The sequence below is a fragment of the Coloeus monedula genome, assembly GCF_965178545.1.
Source record: "Coloeus monedula genome assembly, chromosome: Z".
NCBI classification, from domain to species: Eukaryota; Metazoa; Chordata; class Aves; order Passeriformes; family Corvidae; genus Coloeus; species Coloeus monedula.
In genome coordinates, this window is record NC_138822.1 from 49,967,130 (window position 1) to 49,984,099 (window position 16,970).

Sequence of the window (16,970 nt, forward strand, 5' to 3'; positions counted from 1 at the left end):
TCATGTGGGTATAGAACACCCAGTCCTGCGATACTTCTTTTACATGTTTTACATGACTTAAAAGCCAATAATGCTATGAAATCCTCAGGGTAACTTTGCATAAGCTGTTTCGTATGATGTTCAAAAGTATAGAGTCTGAAAATGCTGTATTATTAACAGAGTGCCATTACTGCCTAGCTAGGAGCTGGGCGGTAGCTCTATATGGTGGTTCTCAGTATCTTCCTGAAAGAGAACATTTTCATCAGAAATTCTCCTCAACTCCAGAACAGAGAGTTCCACCACCCTAGCCATGGAAATTGGACTGATAATTGGTAGCATTAGGAAACCAGCAGTCAGGTAATCAATGCCCATGTTCCGTATTTCTGAAACAAGTACAACTCCATCAATTAACATTTTCTGGATAATATTACAGTTTTTTAATTGTTGGGTTTGGTTTTGGTTTTTGAAAGAACATTATGAACCTAATTCACAGAGTTACAGATTTAATCATTTCAGAAAGTTGAACATTTCCATATTGCTGAAAAACATCCAAACAGGACAGAGATTATGTAGCTAGGGAAGAAAAATGTATCAATAGTATGTATTAATTAATGACAAAATGTTAAAGAGGCTGGAATTACAATGGAGTACAGGAGAAGGGTGGGAGGAGAATGCGTTGTAATACCATAAGTAGACGTCAGCACCTGGATTTTGCCAGTCCCAGAATCCGGTCACCCTTTCAAGAACATTAAAAAATGGACCTGGATTTCTGGCTTAACGATGAATCTTTAAGGTAATGTCTTTAGGGAGTTAGAGCTGACAAGTGAAGTTAAACTCTTTTTGGCAACTAGCTATGCTGAAGTTGGAGAGTCCATTAGTGAGCTGTGTCTGGCCAGATGCAAATCAGCTCCTGCTGGACTGAGTTAATTTGCTATATATTATGACAAACAGTTTGCTCTATTCCATGGGTTCATTTGCTTGCTCTATTTTGTGTACATCAGGGTCACAGCTACTAATGTCAGCTAACTGAGATCCAGTGAAGAAAACCCATGTTGATGTCCAGCCCACTAAAAGTCATTAAGGTTTTGGATGCATGTTTGTGACTGCACACAAACTGTATTCAGGGAAAGATTAAGCACAGACAGAGCACAGGAAGGTCAACTCTTGTTTTACATAAATCAATGTGAAATCCAGACTCTGTCAGAATTATGCAAAAAGGAAAGAAGCCCAAGGGAAGGACACCGTACACTTTTTCAAGAAAATAAAAAATCAGTACTTTTTCACTGTATCACAAATCCATTAAAAAATTCAAAATCTTATTTTTGAATCCATCATGCAAAAAGCTCCAGTATAAACCAGAAGCTGTTAAAAATTCAGCAGTCTGACATTTTAGTTAAGGATGTGGAAGAAGCTTTACACGTTACCGCAGATACTCATCTTCCTTGCTCCAAATTTGTTCTAACTGCTCAAGTGGGAAACAGGCTCACCCCCTCTAAACCTTAATATAAAGATGTCTTCGTCATTGGCTGACAAAGCTAGAAGGATGATAGCACTGTTTATACCTGAATTGGTTACTTGTATGAATGTTTCTTTCTCCCTGCAAAAGAGATGTTTAAGCTTACCAGTAATTCGGTTTTCAATTTCCCCTTGCATCTGGAGGGAGTCCACATAAATGGTTCTGTTTCCAATGATTCGTGCACACGCAATTCCCCTATATGGCTGACAGAACCCATCTTCATGGTAATCTTCCCTGAAAAAGACATGTTAGGATTTTATATGCAGATGTCTCTCTGCTGCCAATGGATTTTTACAAAACATATTCTTATAAAAGTGGAAAAACTCAAAATACTCTAAATCTGAAATTGTCCTATTCCCCAGGTCCATTTTTCCTCCATTTTTTTCTCCAATTCTCTCTCACCTTAGAAGTATCAATGAGGGACCCTTTGAATAGCTTATTACAAAAAGAAGAAAACAAAACCCAACATTAATTTAAAATAATAAACTAATAAAGGAATTTGACAGATGAATCTATTAAAAACCATTTAGACTGAGACAGCAACATAGATCTAGCTATATGTCCCCATGCATTTTTGTCATCCAGCTGTACCCCATAAAATTAGGCAGTTTGTTCTCTTCTCCCACTTCTGTCTCCTGCTCTTCATTTCCTGTAGTGGACAGCAGAAAAGATCTTGCCAAGCTTGAATTAAAACACAGAATAAGAGTAATCAAGGCTATAACCTCTTTTCCTCTTCTCTCTAGTGAGAGTCCGTGCCAAATTTCTCTTTCAACATACATTTTAATACAGTTTTCAATTCAATGAGCCTTTGGGCCTTTCACTCCCTTACATCAACATAAATATTTTGGCACGAAAGCCCTAGCCTAAAGGCTCCGTGGTTCAGCACTTCATCCCCAAAGCCCCTGTAAATAATACAGAACTGATCTGCAGATCATAACTGTCACAGCACTGAAAAGGGACCTCAGAGTGTGAGCACTCTCAGAGTAAATATCCAGTATGCCACGTGTTTCCTCTGGAATGGCACAGCCTCTGTGCTAGGATTCACTAACCTGACGGATTCACACTGTGCCATTTACTGCATGATGGACCAAAATTAAGTATAAACATAATCCAAAAAAACATGTCTCTAGAGTAGGACATCTAAAAACTTAATCAGCTTTTGTAACTAAATGGTTCAAAAGTCCGAGATACCTCTCCAATACCAGCAACTATTGAAGTATTAATACTCCTCTGCATTTTGTACTTCATTATCTTTGGATATCAACACCTGTTTTGGTCACCCATGTTCCCAAATCTCTTACAAATACCTCCAGCCTTCCTTCAGGTACCACATGAGCAGGATAAAACTGTCAGTGACTACTTGTAAAACCTCACAAATTCAGCTGGGAGAAATCAGCATGGAAACCTGCTGCCTGACAACAGCTGCCTGACAACACTACCTGTGCCTACTGCAGCCTCTTACATGATACCTCACTCTGTCTTAGCAACCTTCTCATTTTTCCTCTGCTGTGTCTCCCTGATAAAGCCCATCTCTTCAGGGAAATGTTACCAATATTTCTTACTCTTCGTCAGTGGAAAGTTGGGCAGGACTGACTGTACCGGTAGCCAAAAGGTGGAACCACCAATCACCACTCAAGCTGCATCTCCCCTTTTCCTCCCAAAAAGACAATGACTTAACAGGACTCTTGATAAGTCATGGATACAAAGTGTATCATGCAGTTGTTATCCAGATATGGCCTTTATTTCCTATCACAGTATTATTGTTAAGTATTTATAAACCAACATTTTGTCTACAAACTCTGAAACAAGTTCTGCTTCCGCAAAGATATCTAAGTTTTTGATTACGGTGGATAAAGTGAAGGAGGAGTTGATGCCTTAGGTTTTAACTTTTATATTTTTCAACGCACTGCCTAGTGTGTAACTCTGAAGTTTCTTGTGGCCTGTTAGCTGCTGTTCTCTTATCCTGGTTAGACATAACAAACCTCTCTAGGTTTCCACAACAAGGACACCAGGCCCCAAAATGTGCAAACTAAAAGCCTCTGAAGGGGGGGCAAACTTGGGGTAATTGCATCACTAACTGAAAATATAATTAGACAATTAACCCTGATATGCAAATGAACCAAACTTACAAAAGTATGAAGAACCTGTGACCCAAGGTCCATCTCGGGTGGAGCCTTTTGACTGCCCAGGGTGTACTTTTGAAGGCCCTTCAAATAAATACCTACTTTTATTCTCTTAATATTTTCTAATCTCTTTTTTCAGGTAGCAACTGCCAGGCATTATAGTCTTAGGACCAACTACTCCCTGCAGTGACATTCTTTCATTCTTACAACAAAACCTGTAATTTTGCAACAATTGCATCATGCCTGAAGGGACAAAAATATCAAAGCATTTTGTCTGTGCCTGTTTTATGATCCTTGACCATCTCAGTAGGAAGTCAACAATTCCCAAAAGGAGCTGAATGAATATGAAACCTCCATTTGACCTCTTTCTTAAGAGTAAATTCATACCCCTATCCTGCAGAACAAAGTCTGCAATGTATCTTACTGAAACTGTATCTCACACTTCAAGTCTCAGTTCAGGGTTCTCTTGCCAGTGCCAAAAAAAAAAAAATAAAGCACACTCCAAACAGCATGGTTTTGGTGACAAAAGCAGTGTGATCTCTAACTTAGCTCCGTTTATTTATTTCTGTCAAGAACTTTTAAACACAGCTTAGATACTATAAATACACACATATGCTCCCCTCTCCCATGTTATAGTCAACTGCTGATTATACTAAACTGGATATGACCATTACCATGGACACAAGCAAAAGTAAACAGTAACCTGATGTCAGTTACTCTGACAGAAGCGGGGCTGTTATTCTACATGCATCTTTGTCAGGTCAGGAAACTCAGTGAATGCTGTTTGACTAGTACTAGTATTGAGAGAAAAAAATTATGTTAGTCTTCTTAGGAAAAAAGCTGATTTCAACAAAGCTGCAGAAGTGGCAGCAGTTAAGAGTCTCCTTAAAGATTACTCTGTCCTTCAACTACATATACACTTGGGACATGGCAAAAAATCTGCAACAAAAAGCAGCCCGGGGAGAGTCTGATAGAAACAGCATAGGAGTGGCATAATGCTCAGTTCAAACAGGAGCCCCTGGAACCACATGAGGCTTTGAATCATGCTCCAAACCATATGCCAGCAATTCAGTTGCTGATCAGAGAAATAATTAAAAGCTGCTGAAAATAGGCAGAAATACTGACTCTTCAATTTCCTGCTGCTGGAGCTATAATGTCTGCTCTGATCAAGAACCCTGGTGAAAGCAGAAATCTGACTCCACAAAAGGAACCCAGAAGAGTTACATTTGTTCCACTTGCAGAAATCTTACAAGCTATCCAGAACAGGTACCTTTTTACCTTTGCTCTTTAGTTTGTACATACTTCAAGACAGCATTAACTTTTCTCACTAGAGATTTTCTTCCATTTTTATTAAATTAATTTTTTTTTACAAAATAGTCAGGCACATGCTACGTGTTGGTCTTTTTTTGCATCTTTACAGGAAGGCTGAATCGAAAACAGTGCACCTGGAAACTGAATTTTCTCAGCACTCAGTTAAAATGGAGGTGAAGTATTCTCTTACTGAGTGAATTCTCCTCCCAACTACTCATCATATGTTTGACCGGAGTTTGGATTTTAAAATAAAATTGTAAAGAATGTGACTAAACAGACTTTCTGTTCCAAAAACTCCAAAAACTCCAATTTCCATTGCTCAGGATCAGTGTTATGAATTTACCAGGCCCACAAACTGATCTGCCAGAACAATTCAGTTAAGAACTAGGCTTTCTAATCAAAAGCAAAAGCAGAAGAACCTTCTACCTCAGGCATACATAAATAAAACAAAAATACTGATACTGTTTTTATGTACAATATGGAATTTGTTCAGGTTTACCAGGTCTGGAAAAATCTTGACAAACCAAGCGCTGATAAGCATTTACAAGTTCCTTATCACCCGTGCACTCCAACACCTCATAAAATACAGCCTGCTTTCAGGTTTGTGGGCAGAAGTCTGTATGACATTGAGAATTAACCAAGCAAGCAGTGTAGAAGAAATATGCAGGTTCAATCATACAGTGCCCATTGTATCCCACTGATAGAAATCATAACTTCCAGGAACATCTGGGTCTATAAAGGAAGAACTGGAATAATGAGGTGCCTCTGAAGAGGAATAAAATGTAGCATGATGAATAGAAATCTCTCTAGATGGAGATCATGCAACTCTTCCATAAGGTAGCTGTCTGCTCCAGAAATATATAGAGATTTCTAGTTGACTGGAAAAAAACATAGTAGACATCACTACCCCCACCCTCTCATTAGGCATTACTTTAATTTCACATATGACACAGAAAGGACACCAAAAAAAATACTACAGAAGGAAATACATTGGAAACAAAGAGGCTTTTCTTCATGGAAAATTTGAAATGCTGAAAGAATACGTCTCAGCACAATACACTATATGCTATCTATGTAATACCATCTATTGTTTGCAACTGTCACTCCTGAACAGACTGGAGGGCATATGAAACAAAAAAGTCACAGTAAAAAAAGAGGCAACCATGAAAATGCTGTTTAGTACTAAAATCACCTTCTGAAGCACCTAAGTCTGAGGAGTGTTTTCAGCATGCATTTGGTGCCCCTGAAAGCACAGTAAGTGCAGACCTTGTGGTTTTACTCAGAAATAGAGAAAACACATGAAGCTCTAATAGTTTTTAGCAAGGATTCACGAAGTGGATTATGAAAGCAGAATTGAGAGGTCCCACATATTCATTTGCTAGTGAGACACCTTTATTCTGATTGCATACTACAAGTTTTACTTACAAAGACAGCAGAAATTTCTAAGTTAAAACTATTTTCCTGAAAGTAGGAGAGACAAAACACCATGCACCAGCCATAGAAAGAAACTCAGAAATTCTCCAGAAAACTCAGAAAATAAAAAAGGTTTTCAATTTAATACATTGAAAAAAAAATCTCATTTAATAATAACCTACCAACCTACCCTAGCAGTTATATGGACAGACACATTCTCAGCCTACACTTTACCAAAGTAAACAACACTAAGCCAGTTCATACACTATAACACGATATTCCAGAGGTCAGCTTTTAAAAGATAGCAGAAACTTTGTTACAGAAGTTTCCCACAAGCAAACCAAATGCAATTAAAATTTCCTATAAATTTTCCCACAACAAATAAGAAACCTGAAGCTTTGAACCTCTTTCATGTTGTCCACGGATTAAATAGCTTTTAATTAAGAACTGTTAAATACTGGGAATGCTAGACCTCCCCCTAACATTCCAAGTGGAACGGCAAAGCAAAGACAAATGCAGAGAAAACCACAGACTGTGGTAGATGAAGGAAAGGACCAATTATTTATGTCAGCCTATTTGCTACTCACAGAGAAATACAACATTTGGTATACAGTTGCTCATCTTGTCAGAAAGTCTCAGGATTTTTGATAGTTACAACTTGATAACTAATGTCAGAAGCTATATAAAGAGAATGATTATGATGGACAGTAAGATAAGAGGGAAAAGGACAGGCATCATGTTTCAGATTCTGACTTTACTTAGCCCAGTGTGTGGCTACTTCATAAACATAAAGCACACAAGTTAAATGACCTGCAATACTGAAAAGAATAAAGGAATAAAGGGTTTCTGCTTAACCAAAGAGAAGCAAATCTTTTTGACTTGTGTGAAGGGCACTATAAAGGGCTACAGTAAAAAAATCAGGTATTCCTGGGGTTTTTATAATATTTTTTTTTTCATTGTTTGTTTATACTTAATCTCAAAATCAGGACCTCTTCTAATCTTGCACTACAGTCCTTGTAATTTGTTACCCTTACTCTTGACATGTATTGTATCATATCATAGTGCTGGGGAGCAAAATCTATTCACAAGAGGATCACTTTTCAGTGGTTAAAATGACTAACATCCCCAAATATTCCCTTCCTCAACAGGCCACAGATGAGATCTGAGAGAAGAGAAACATACTACCCTTGTCATATGCCATATCACATCTATAAGATTTGCTTCCTGTCAAAAACATAGTGAATATATATTAATGTTACCATAGAAAAATACTTGGTACCTTCTGGCCAGGTTTGTATATTTGCCTTCAGAGAAAATATCAAATAAAACACTCAATTTCTTGTTTCACCATGAAGTAAAATTTTTCAAGAAAGGTTGTCTTTTAAAGTAATAGTTACAATGGGCTTTAAAATTGCTCCTTTTCATAGGCCGCCCATTGTGCACAGACCATCAATGGAAGTTTTACCACTGACATTCAAGGCAACAGAATTGGGGTATAAATATTTGATGGAGGAAAAGAACATAATTTTTTTTACAAGTATGGTTTGAACTATTACTATCCATTGAAGGGCTGGGTTAATGCCAGGTTCTTCTGACATCACCCATAACACAGGGCAGAAATTCAGTAACACACACAAATAGGTTGTTGGTTTTAGCGTAGCTTCCAAAACCCAGGTGTACAGGAAAACCTCAAAAAAAACCCAAACCCACAAACCATAAAACACCCAAAATTCCACACATGCACATCTGTGTCCTTCCTGCTGAAGCCAGCAAACTAAATGGTGGCAGGGACAACTCAACTGCTGCATCAAGCCCCTGCTGGATGGAGGCTACCCTGCACCCACACCACAGGAGAAGGGCACAGGCTTCCTGCCCTACCTGTATCCATTCTCTGAACAAACAGTTTCATCCTCTGACCAAAGGTTTCTGCAAATAACCCACCTTTCCGGCACTTAAAACCATTGTTTGCACATCTTCAACTGCGCCTAAAGATCAGTGCTCCTGGGATACCAGGAAATCCACACTGATGTACTTAACTCCTCAAAGAGAGACTTAGAATACTACAATATGAGAGTAAAACTTTTCCTTTGCACTAAAGGAATGTAAGAAATATTATCAAAAAAGAGAGTCTAGTGTTAAAAAATAAATAACTAACAGGCAGGGGAATTTGTATAAATAGTCATAGCTCACTTGAAGTTAATGGACCTATGACAATTTACACTCACAATGGATATGGCCCGTGACTTTTGCTACCAGATGCTTACTGAGTGTAACAAAAGACTCAAAAAGCAAGATTCCCTTACATTTAGCAACCTACATGGACAAATATTTCTTGCTTTTTATCTGAGAAGTAGTACCTTGCAAAATCCCTAAAAGAATTTACTGAAAGTTCCAATTACTGAACAGAACAATTGTGTTGCATTTGATTTGAATATTTACCTACTAGTTACTAAAAAAGTACAATGTGAACTGAAAATCCATATTCAATGCCTAAGACCAGTAAAAAATAACAGTTGATATTTATTCTACTGATTCTATTAGATTATGGATTTGTTCATATTACTCATTGGACCTGAGACAGCATCTTAAGCCTGCTAATAGAAAAAGCAACTAACCGAAATGTCATTAGTAGAAACACAGCTACCAATGGGCTTAGTGTTTGTGAGAAACTAAAGACATTGTTTGTCAAAGAGCAACTTGTAAACTTTACAACAACCTAATATTAAGGATATTGAAAATATTGCCAAGAATGATTATAAAATCAGCATTTTTAAACACAGAACTCAGTCTCCAAAGTCCGTCTCCAAAACATAGTCCAAATAATGTTTTAAACATATATTCTAATGTTACTGTGGAAGGAGGATTCTTTTGCTACAAAATATTTAAAAATCACTTAAAAACAAGAAAGGGAGAGAACATCAGTAGGGCTTAACCATAGGTCTTCACTGAATCAGAACCGAAATTGGCCTCCTCAGTAGGCATTGCCTTAAGTGGGCATCAGCACTCTTAGCTGAGCTATGTCCTTGATAAAAGATACCACAATCAATTTAAGTGGATAAAACCAACAGAAAATGGTGCTGCCTTCCTTTTTTTCACACATTCATCCTCCACCACTCCTATACCATGAAAAACAGCCCTTACAGGCAAACATTTACAAGGAACAAACACATTAAACTGTTCCAGGTTGCACAACACTGAATGCTGCTTGGTATCATATTCATTCAGGTATTCATTATCATTTTGCATCTTTAGAGAAGTTTTCAGTGTACCAAAAATGCTGCTGTTCCCAAGTACAGCACATACAGAAGCATAGACATAGGTGGCAGGATTGCTTTTACTACAATAACCTGGGTAAAACAGTCAAGGAAGCAAAACTAAACAAGGATGTCAATGTTCTGAATTTCTGTAAGAAACAGAGGGTTGTCCCTAGCTGTATGACCAGCCACAATCCTCTTGATTAACACATGTAACTTCAAATAGATGATCTAATATTCTGCCAACAACATTCTAACTTCTGCCTACAAACTCTCTCTTTCAGTCTACTCAAAGGACATTTTTGTAAATTCTCCCTCTGCTTTCATAGGCGTTAGCAGGTTGGGATGAAATCTTGAAATCACATGGGTCAGCTAGCAATCCAAGGAAGGCTGAGTTTTGCTGAGTGTCAGATATTTTTAACAGAAACATGTCTGTTACAACCACAGTTGCTGAAAAATTGAAAAGAAAAACCTTCAGAAAACTAATTTCAACACATGGGAACACGAACCTGGCTATGCAGCATTCCAGCTTCTCACTCACCAAAGAAACCATTATGAGTTTTCTTCCCCACCCCTTTTTTTAAAGGCATGTTATCCCCCTCAGTGTGTTATGGCTGTCTAATAAATTGTCTTTCTCTGACATCTCCAAGGAAAGTGAGCAGAGGGCCCACAGACTCTGAAGAGCCTCTAACAAGCAGCTCCCTATTCCCTCTGCTGACAGAGGAAAGCAAAATTCTTAGCTGTTACCCTTCCTCATCCTGCCATGCCACCCTGAGTGAGTACACATAGGTCAGCTCCAAAAAGGTCTTAGAAGATCCCACCAGCTGAAAATGTCATTATAATTGCTGCTGTATCAGGCATCAAGTGAAACTGGCAGGGGCCATCCTGGGCAGCTCAGAGAGGGCTCAGCAATGGGGCTGCTCGTGCCTTGAGTTCAGTGCAGAGGATCAGATGGCTCCACCTGGGTGGCTGGGCTTCAGCAAAGGAGGGATGTGACTGGCAGGGAAGAGCTAAGAGATCATGTTGGCTACCAGGGAAGATGGGAAAGCCATGCAGGAGAAGGAGCAAAGAACTTTGATGGCAGCAATGCTGAGGGAGGGGTGGGAAGGGATATCTGGCCTCACCAAGGGGACTGGTCTGGGAATTGGGGTCACTTCTCACCCTGCACCACCACCTCCCACCAGGCTGCTCTGACCTTGTCTAGTGTGATCTTCACCCAACTCTGTAAATGCCACGAGGGATAAGCTCAATATGGTAATTGTTTCTTTTAAAAAACACTTTAAGTTTTCAGGTAGACAGTAATGCATCATGATTTACCTACAGAAGCAGATTTTATGCACAAATAGGAATTTTTTATTATTGTTCAGTTGATTTAAATCCATTGACATAATTTTATATGTATGCCAGGAAGACAGGTAGGAAGTAAAGTCCTGAGAGAAAAGACTGTGAAAGCATGGTTGAAAATTGCCAGTTATAAAAATCCAAAGGGAAGGAGAGGTTAAAAGAGGGACAAAGGATTAATTTAAAATAAAAATATGAAATCCCATGGGAGTGACTTAAGCTTTTCATTTTGGTTGTTTTTTCTTTTTTTTTTTCTTTTCCTTGAATGATGGGGAATATAAGCTTTCTACAAAGTGCTTCCTGGGTTTTTATTAGAGGTTAAAAAGTTAAAATGTTTTTGTAAAAAGAAAAAAGTCAAAAGTCATTATTAATTTTTTTTTTCTGAATTAAAAATGTTTTAACTGACCATGCCATTAATAATGTGATCATTTCTGGAAGAATATGAGCAAATGAAAAAATGAAAACAACTGTACTGGCACAATTTTTTTTTCTTTTTTCTTCTATTTTTTAAACAGAACAAAGGTTGCTTCTCTATCTCAGTTACCACAGAGATTATACACCTGATAGCAGAGAGCTTTGTAAAACAGCTAGAAATGATCATAGCATCAGCTATAAATTGGCTACATAATTATATGTACAAGTGTTCATCCTCAAAGTCTTTTGCAGAACACTTTTACTAAAACTACAGAAACATCAAGTATATATGAATATATAATACTGAAGTGTCAGTTTTCCAGTTTTAAGGAAAAACTAGCATATTCCATCTATCTGAAAAACTTGCCGTCATCTAAATTATGTCTTTAAAAACAACTGACATTATGAAACTTTTGTTAGTTTCTCTGCTACTTTTTACAGATGCAGTATGAAGTAATTATTGCAGAGTTTGTGAATAGTTCCAAATATTAGAGACTATTATCATAGCTTCTCTTTGATAGGGCTTATTTGAGATGAAATTTTTCACAGTCCAAAGATAATTTTTGCTCGTTTTTTTGTTACTTTTAAGGAAATTTTTAGATGTTTCAAAAAGTAAGTCCTGGGAATTTTTTAATACTTCATTTCTCTTTAGAAAAGAAATAAATTAAAACCCTAAACAAAAACACTGCTGGGAGGACCAGCCACTTGTTTGTGATGCTGTCATATTGTCTTGCTATTGAGCAGACATGAATCTCGTTGGAACAGACTTTTGGCTGTTCCCATGAAACGCTGCCTGAATTTGTCTAGCTCTTTGTTTTTAAATGTAATTTCCACCTTAATGCACTTATCAGTCTAGTCTACGAGAAGTGTACCTGATACTCTCCAAATACTGTGTCTACTGCAGGCTTTGCACTGGTGTGTGACAAAATAAAACTGCTTGGCACTCATGGTTATCACCTAAGGTTAAGTGAGGCGCTGGTGTGAGGAGTTTGCGGAGGGCCTGGGAGGACAGGGACTGTGGAAGCAGGATGAAGAGGCAGGTCAGAGATGTGGCTACCACCAGGGAAGCATGTGTTCCCTCAAATCTGCAGCAAAACCTAATAATTTTTGTGTCTTACCATTTCTTTCTGTTAATGGATGAGTAAGTATGTGTCTCCTCTTCTGGGCTGGTCTGTACTCTCTAGAGACAGCAGTCTATTATTAGTGCTATCCGCTTCTCATCTGGCTCCAGCGGCAGAGGTCTGGCTAGCTTGGCTAAGGAATCTAGAATTCACGAAATAATTTTGGTGTGTCATCATAATTTCACATAATAGGTTTGTTGGTTTTTCCCAAATTAGGAAAATTAGCTTTTTCTCCATAGGAAATTCTATGCCAGTTTCAATCAAGGCCTCTAAAGTTCTCAAAAATTAAACAGACAGTCTTCTACTTCAGCCACTGGAAGAGGGTAGAAATGAACAAACTTTGGCTCTGTAATTTCCCTTTTCTGGAGCTGGGATAAGAGCACCCTGATTCACCCAAAACTGCTGGGAGGCTGGGGTGTTCATCCAGTCTTGATATAATCCCAAAGGTAACTTCCCCTTACACTTCTTCCTTTGGACTTAAAATTACTTACCGAATGTTTATCAGACTGTATTTTCAAAGACTCCTCTCTTCTTTTACTTTCCTTTTTCCTGTGTATAACCAATTCATGCCTGATTGTCACATTTTTCCATTTAAATCTTTCCACAGTATAATAGTGGATGCTGCATTGTTCCACAGGCAAAATAGCTCACATTCCGAAGTCAGAATTAATTTATTTTCAGATGCCACACACATGATGCTATGCAAACATCATTAGCTTGATACTTTGTGAGTAGCAATTGTACCAACACTACATCTCTGTAAATTAATGTAATCGAGTTTAACATTAATAAACTCTTCACTAATCAAAACATGTGAAAAATTCAATTAGGAGAACAAATGCTTCCCCAAGTTTAGAATTTCAGCATTTAGTTCTTAATGCTTAACAACTGAGATCCTGTATATACTGATATATCTGTCAGTCTCAACCACAGAGAATATAAAGGTACAGTGGTCACTTATTGCACATTCTTGATGGAGTGTCTGAGTCCTGAAACTATTGATTTTGTGTTACATTTTCGCTTTGCTCTCCATTCCTCAACCTAATATAAAAAAAATATGCATTTAAACTTCATTACACACTGAGGTTGTCTTTTCTACATTAATTACCAAGTGCAGTATGAAAATGCTACTTTGCAGCTATCTACAAATGAGCATCACCACAGCAGCTCCAACCTGAAAAAGCGACTACAGCTTCAGCTCTGGAACATGTCACACCTACAAGCATGCCTTAGCTTTAAGATTCAAATTCCTGCATAATTTAGCAGATCTTTGAGCTGAGAATATATATTTTTTTTTATGCAATGTAGAATTTTATGACTGGACTCAATGAACTTAAGGGTCTTTTCCTACCTAAATGATTCTATGGCTGGGGAGCAACCCTGCAGCAAGGGATCTGGGGGTGCTGGTGGGCAGCAGCTCAGTGTGGGTCAGCAGTGTGTGCCCGGGCAGCCAGGAGGGCAAACCCCATCCCGGCTGCATCAGACACGGCAGCACCAGCTGGGATCGGGATCATCCTGCTGGATGCAGCCGTGGTGCGGCCTCACCCTGAGTCCTGTGTGCTGTGCAGGGCCCCAGAGTTTGAGAAGGACGGGAAGGTCCTTGAATGGTCATGGGGAGGAAACAGAACTGGTTGAAGGGCTGGAAACAGTACCATGAGGAGTGACTGAGGATTCTGGGCTTGGCTACTCTTGGAGAGAAGGAGGCTGACAGGTGACCTCACTGCTCTTGATGGCTTCCTGAGAAGAGGAGAAGGAGAGGGAAGTGCTGGTCTCTTCTCCCTTGGGTCCAGCTAGAGTACAGGTGTGAATGGTTCAAAGCTGCATCAGGGGAGGTTCAGAATGGACATTAGGAAACATTTCCTTACCAAGAGGGTGGTCAAAGTTAAACAGGCTTCCCAAAGTGGTGGTCAATGCCCTGTGCCTGCCAGTGCTTTAAAAAGAGGCATTTGAACAATGCTCTTAATAACGGGCTTTAACTTTTGTCAACCCATGGAGTGGTCAGGAAGCTGGACTAAATGATCCTTGTATGTCCCTGCCAACTGGAGCTACTGTATTGTATTGTATTGCACAGTATTGTATTTTATTGTATTGTACTGTATTTTATTCTAGTCTTTTCTATTCTGTGTGTTTACTCCTCTACAAATTATTTGGCAATATGGAACTACTTTACTGTCATTGGGCAGGCAGAAAAATGGAGGTTTGTCAACATAATTTTGCAAAACTGAGTCAGATGAAAGTATAAGGATTTCTATCTCCAGGTCAGCCTGCTGAGCTTAGGAGACATTTCCCAGCTTGAGGGAAAGCGCGGTGAGGCAGGAGTGAAAATGCAAATTGAACAGCTAGGAAAGCTTGGGGTGGGGGGAAGTATGTGTATGTATGTGAATAAATATTTATAAAAACTATGATGATATACCATTGTTTGCGTCACACCTAAAGTAATCCTTTATCTCTACTATGTCATTATCAAAGTGAACAAAATGAGAAATGGGATTCCTATGATTAAGCTTTTCGAGGAGTATGAGAAACTGCTGATGACACATGCTTCTTGCAACCTTACTTTTAGAGTTTACAACTCAAATACTTCATATTTTAGACTCAACAGAGCAGTACCAATTTAAAAGAGAGATTTCCTTACTGAGTTTTGTTTCTTCTTTTTAAAAAGCAATCCCTTCCATCATTGTATTCAGTTTTAAATAGAATTGTCCAAATATTATAGGTTTGTACCATCTGTTTGACTTTTTCACTAGATTAATTGCATCTAGTTTGTTTGGCTCTTTCAAACTAAAATAGAGAACATAATAATACAAAAGTAGGGAAAAACTAACCATAAAGCCATAAAAATGGAAAGGATGGTTTATGGTGTGGTGTTCCAGCATTATCTCATTTTGTTTAATTACCTACTTTTCATTAGAATGGTGTTCCTTTATCTTTGTGCCTAACTGCAACATTCACCCTTTCCTTGTATGCACTTAGAGGCTATTCAGCATCCTAAGGCACTCTAATTAAACTCAATGTGGCATCAAATGCCTACAGGAAGTCTCAGGGACATATAACTGTCCTTTTGTAAGACATACAATAAATACTTTGAAAGCCATTTAAGCTACTGAACAAATGAGAGTAGGGGGGGGAGAGAGGGAAGAAGTAAAATCTAAACACACTAAATATTGCTGGTTATATCTGGGATGTCCAACAGCTGCAGCAGCTACTTGCCAAAAGCCGAAGGGCCATTACTACTTTGAATATCAATTTACATATATCCTTGAAGGGAATAACAAGTGTCTTACTTTGCTTGCTACTTCTTTGGTAGTTTAATACAAATTGTTTCTCTGAGCTGCTAAAACCTAGGCACCTGCTGCTAAACTGGAATTTGCTGTAAGAGGGCATGTTGGGGTCACATATTTACAAAGAGCTGTAACTCACTCTTTGCCGTGTATTGCACAGCTTATGAGTCGCACCTTACAGCTCACCTGATATGACAGCCTAGGCTTTTTTGGCTATAAAAAACCTAACCACTGCTCTGCAGAGTAGGAAGCAGGCTGTCCCAATACATAGGCTGTGAGTGAATTCTCACCCACAGAAAACATGAACTTCCTTAAATATTCATATACAAGATAAAGGTCGAAGTTTTGAAAAAAGAACTCTTAGAAAAGAAAGTGTTTGTGTTCTTTGGTGTACTGCATGCTTGTAGCCCTACATATATGAATTACATTTAGTATAATGCTTGATCCAACCCATTTAGAAGTATCTTGACAGTACTGCTAATCACAAGTGAGAAGATGCTACCTACATTTAACCTTAAGTTAGCTTAACGGTAAGAAATGTAACTAATTATTACTTTTTCCTAAAGTATTTAGAAACCTTGCCCAACTACAGGCCAAGTCCTACAGGGTTGCTTTTTTTGTCTTTGCAACCAGTCTCTCTCAGTAAAGCAGTACATCTGCATTAAACTTTAATTTACACAAGGACATTTGATTTATACAGTAGCAAAAATAAGGTAAAGCTTTCCTGAAGATTTATTTTTAATCCCCTATGCATATGCATGGTTTCCTTTGTTTTATTGGGGGGTTCTGAATAATATGGGTTAGTGAGCGTAACCGTTCAAAAAAGACTATCATCCTTTTTTCTTCCTAAATATTCCCTGTCAGTTTCTTTCTTCAGTTCTTCCCTTCCTCTAACAGAAAGGAAAAAAACCTACCACTTGTAATAGTTTCCCCAGATAACAAGTAGCAGGAATACAGACACTTGTGTCTACTCCAAGATGCCATGTATATTAGTTTAAATACACGTGACTTTTAAAATGCATCAGCTTTGTAAGTACATTGAATTTATATTTCTATCACTAAATAATATAAAATGCATTAGATTGTTCATCATTTATTTACTTGTGATTAGAAAGCATTAAGTGGAAGATCGAAGCTCGAAAATAATGTCCTGTGGGAAGAAGTTGTGATCTGGTGTGGTGCAAAACAACCCAAAACAGCATTTCCACTGCTCTTTA

At 38.3% G+C, this 16,970-nt stretch overlaps 1 protein-coding gene across 1 annotated transcript in view; it reads right to left on the reverse strand.

Moving 5' to 3' along the window:
• Positions 1 to 16,970, reverse strand: part of ROR2 (receptor tyrosine kinase like orphan receptor 2) — a 144,022-nt gene that overhangs the window by 11,027 nt on the left and 116,025 nt on the right. Inside the window, exon 5 of the mRNA XM_082301059.1 lies at positions 1,602 to 1,729. Within this exon, the coding sequence (XP_082157185.1) occupies positions 1,602 to 1,729 (128 nt within the window). The remainder of the gene's footprint in view (positions 1 to 1,601; positions 1,730 to 16,970) is intronic.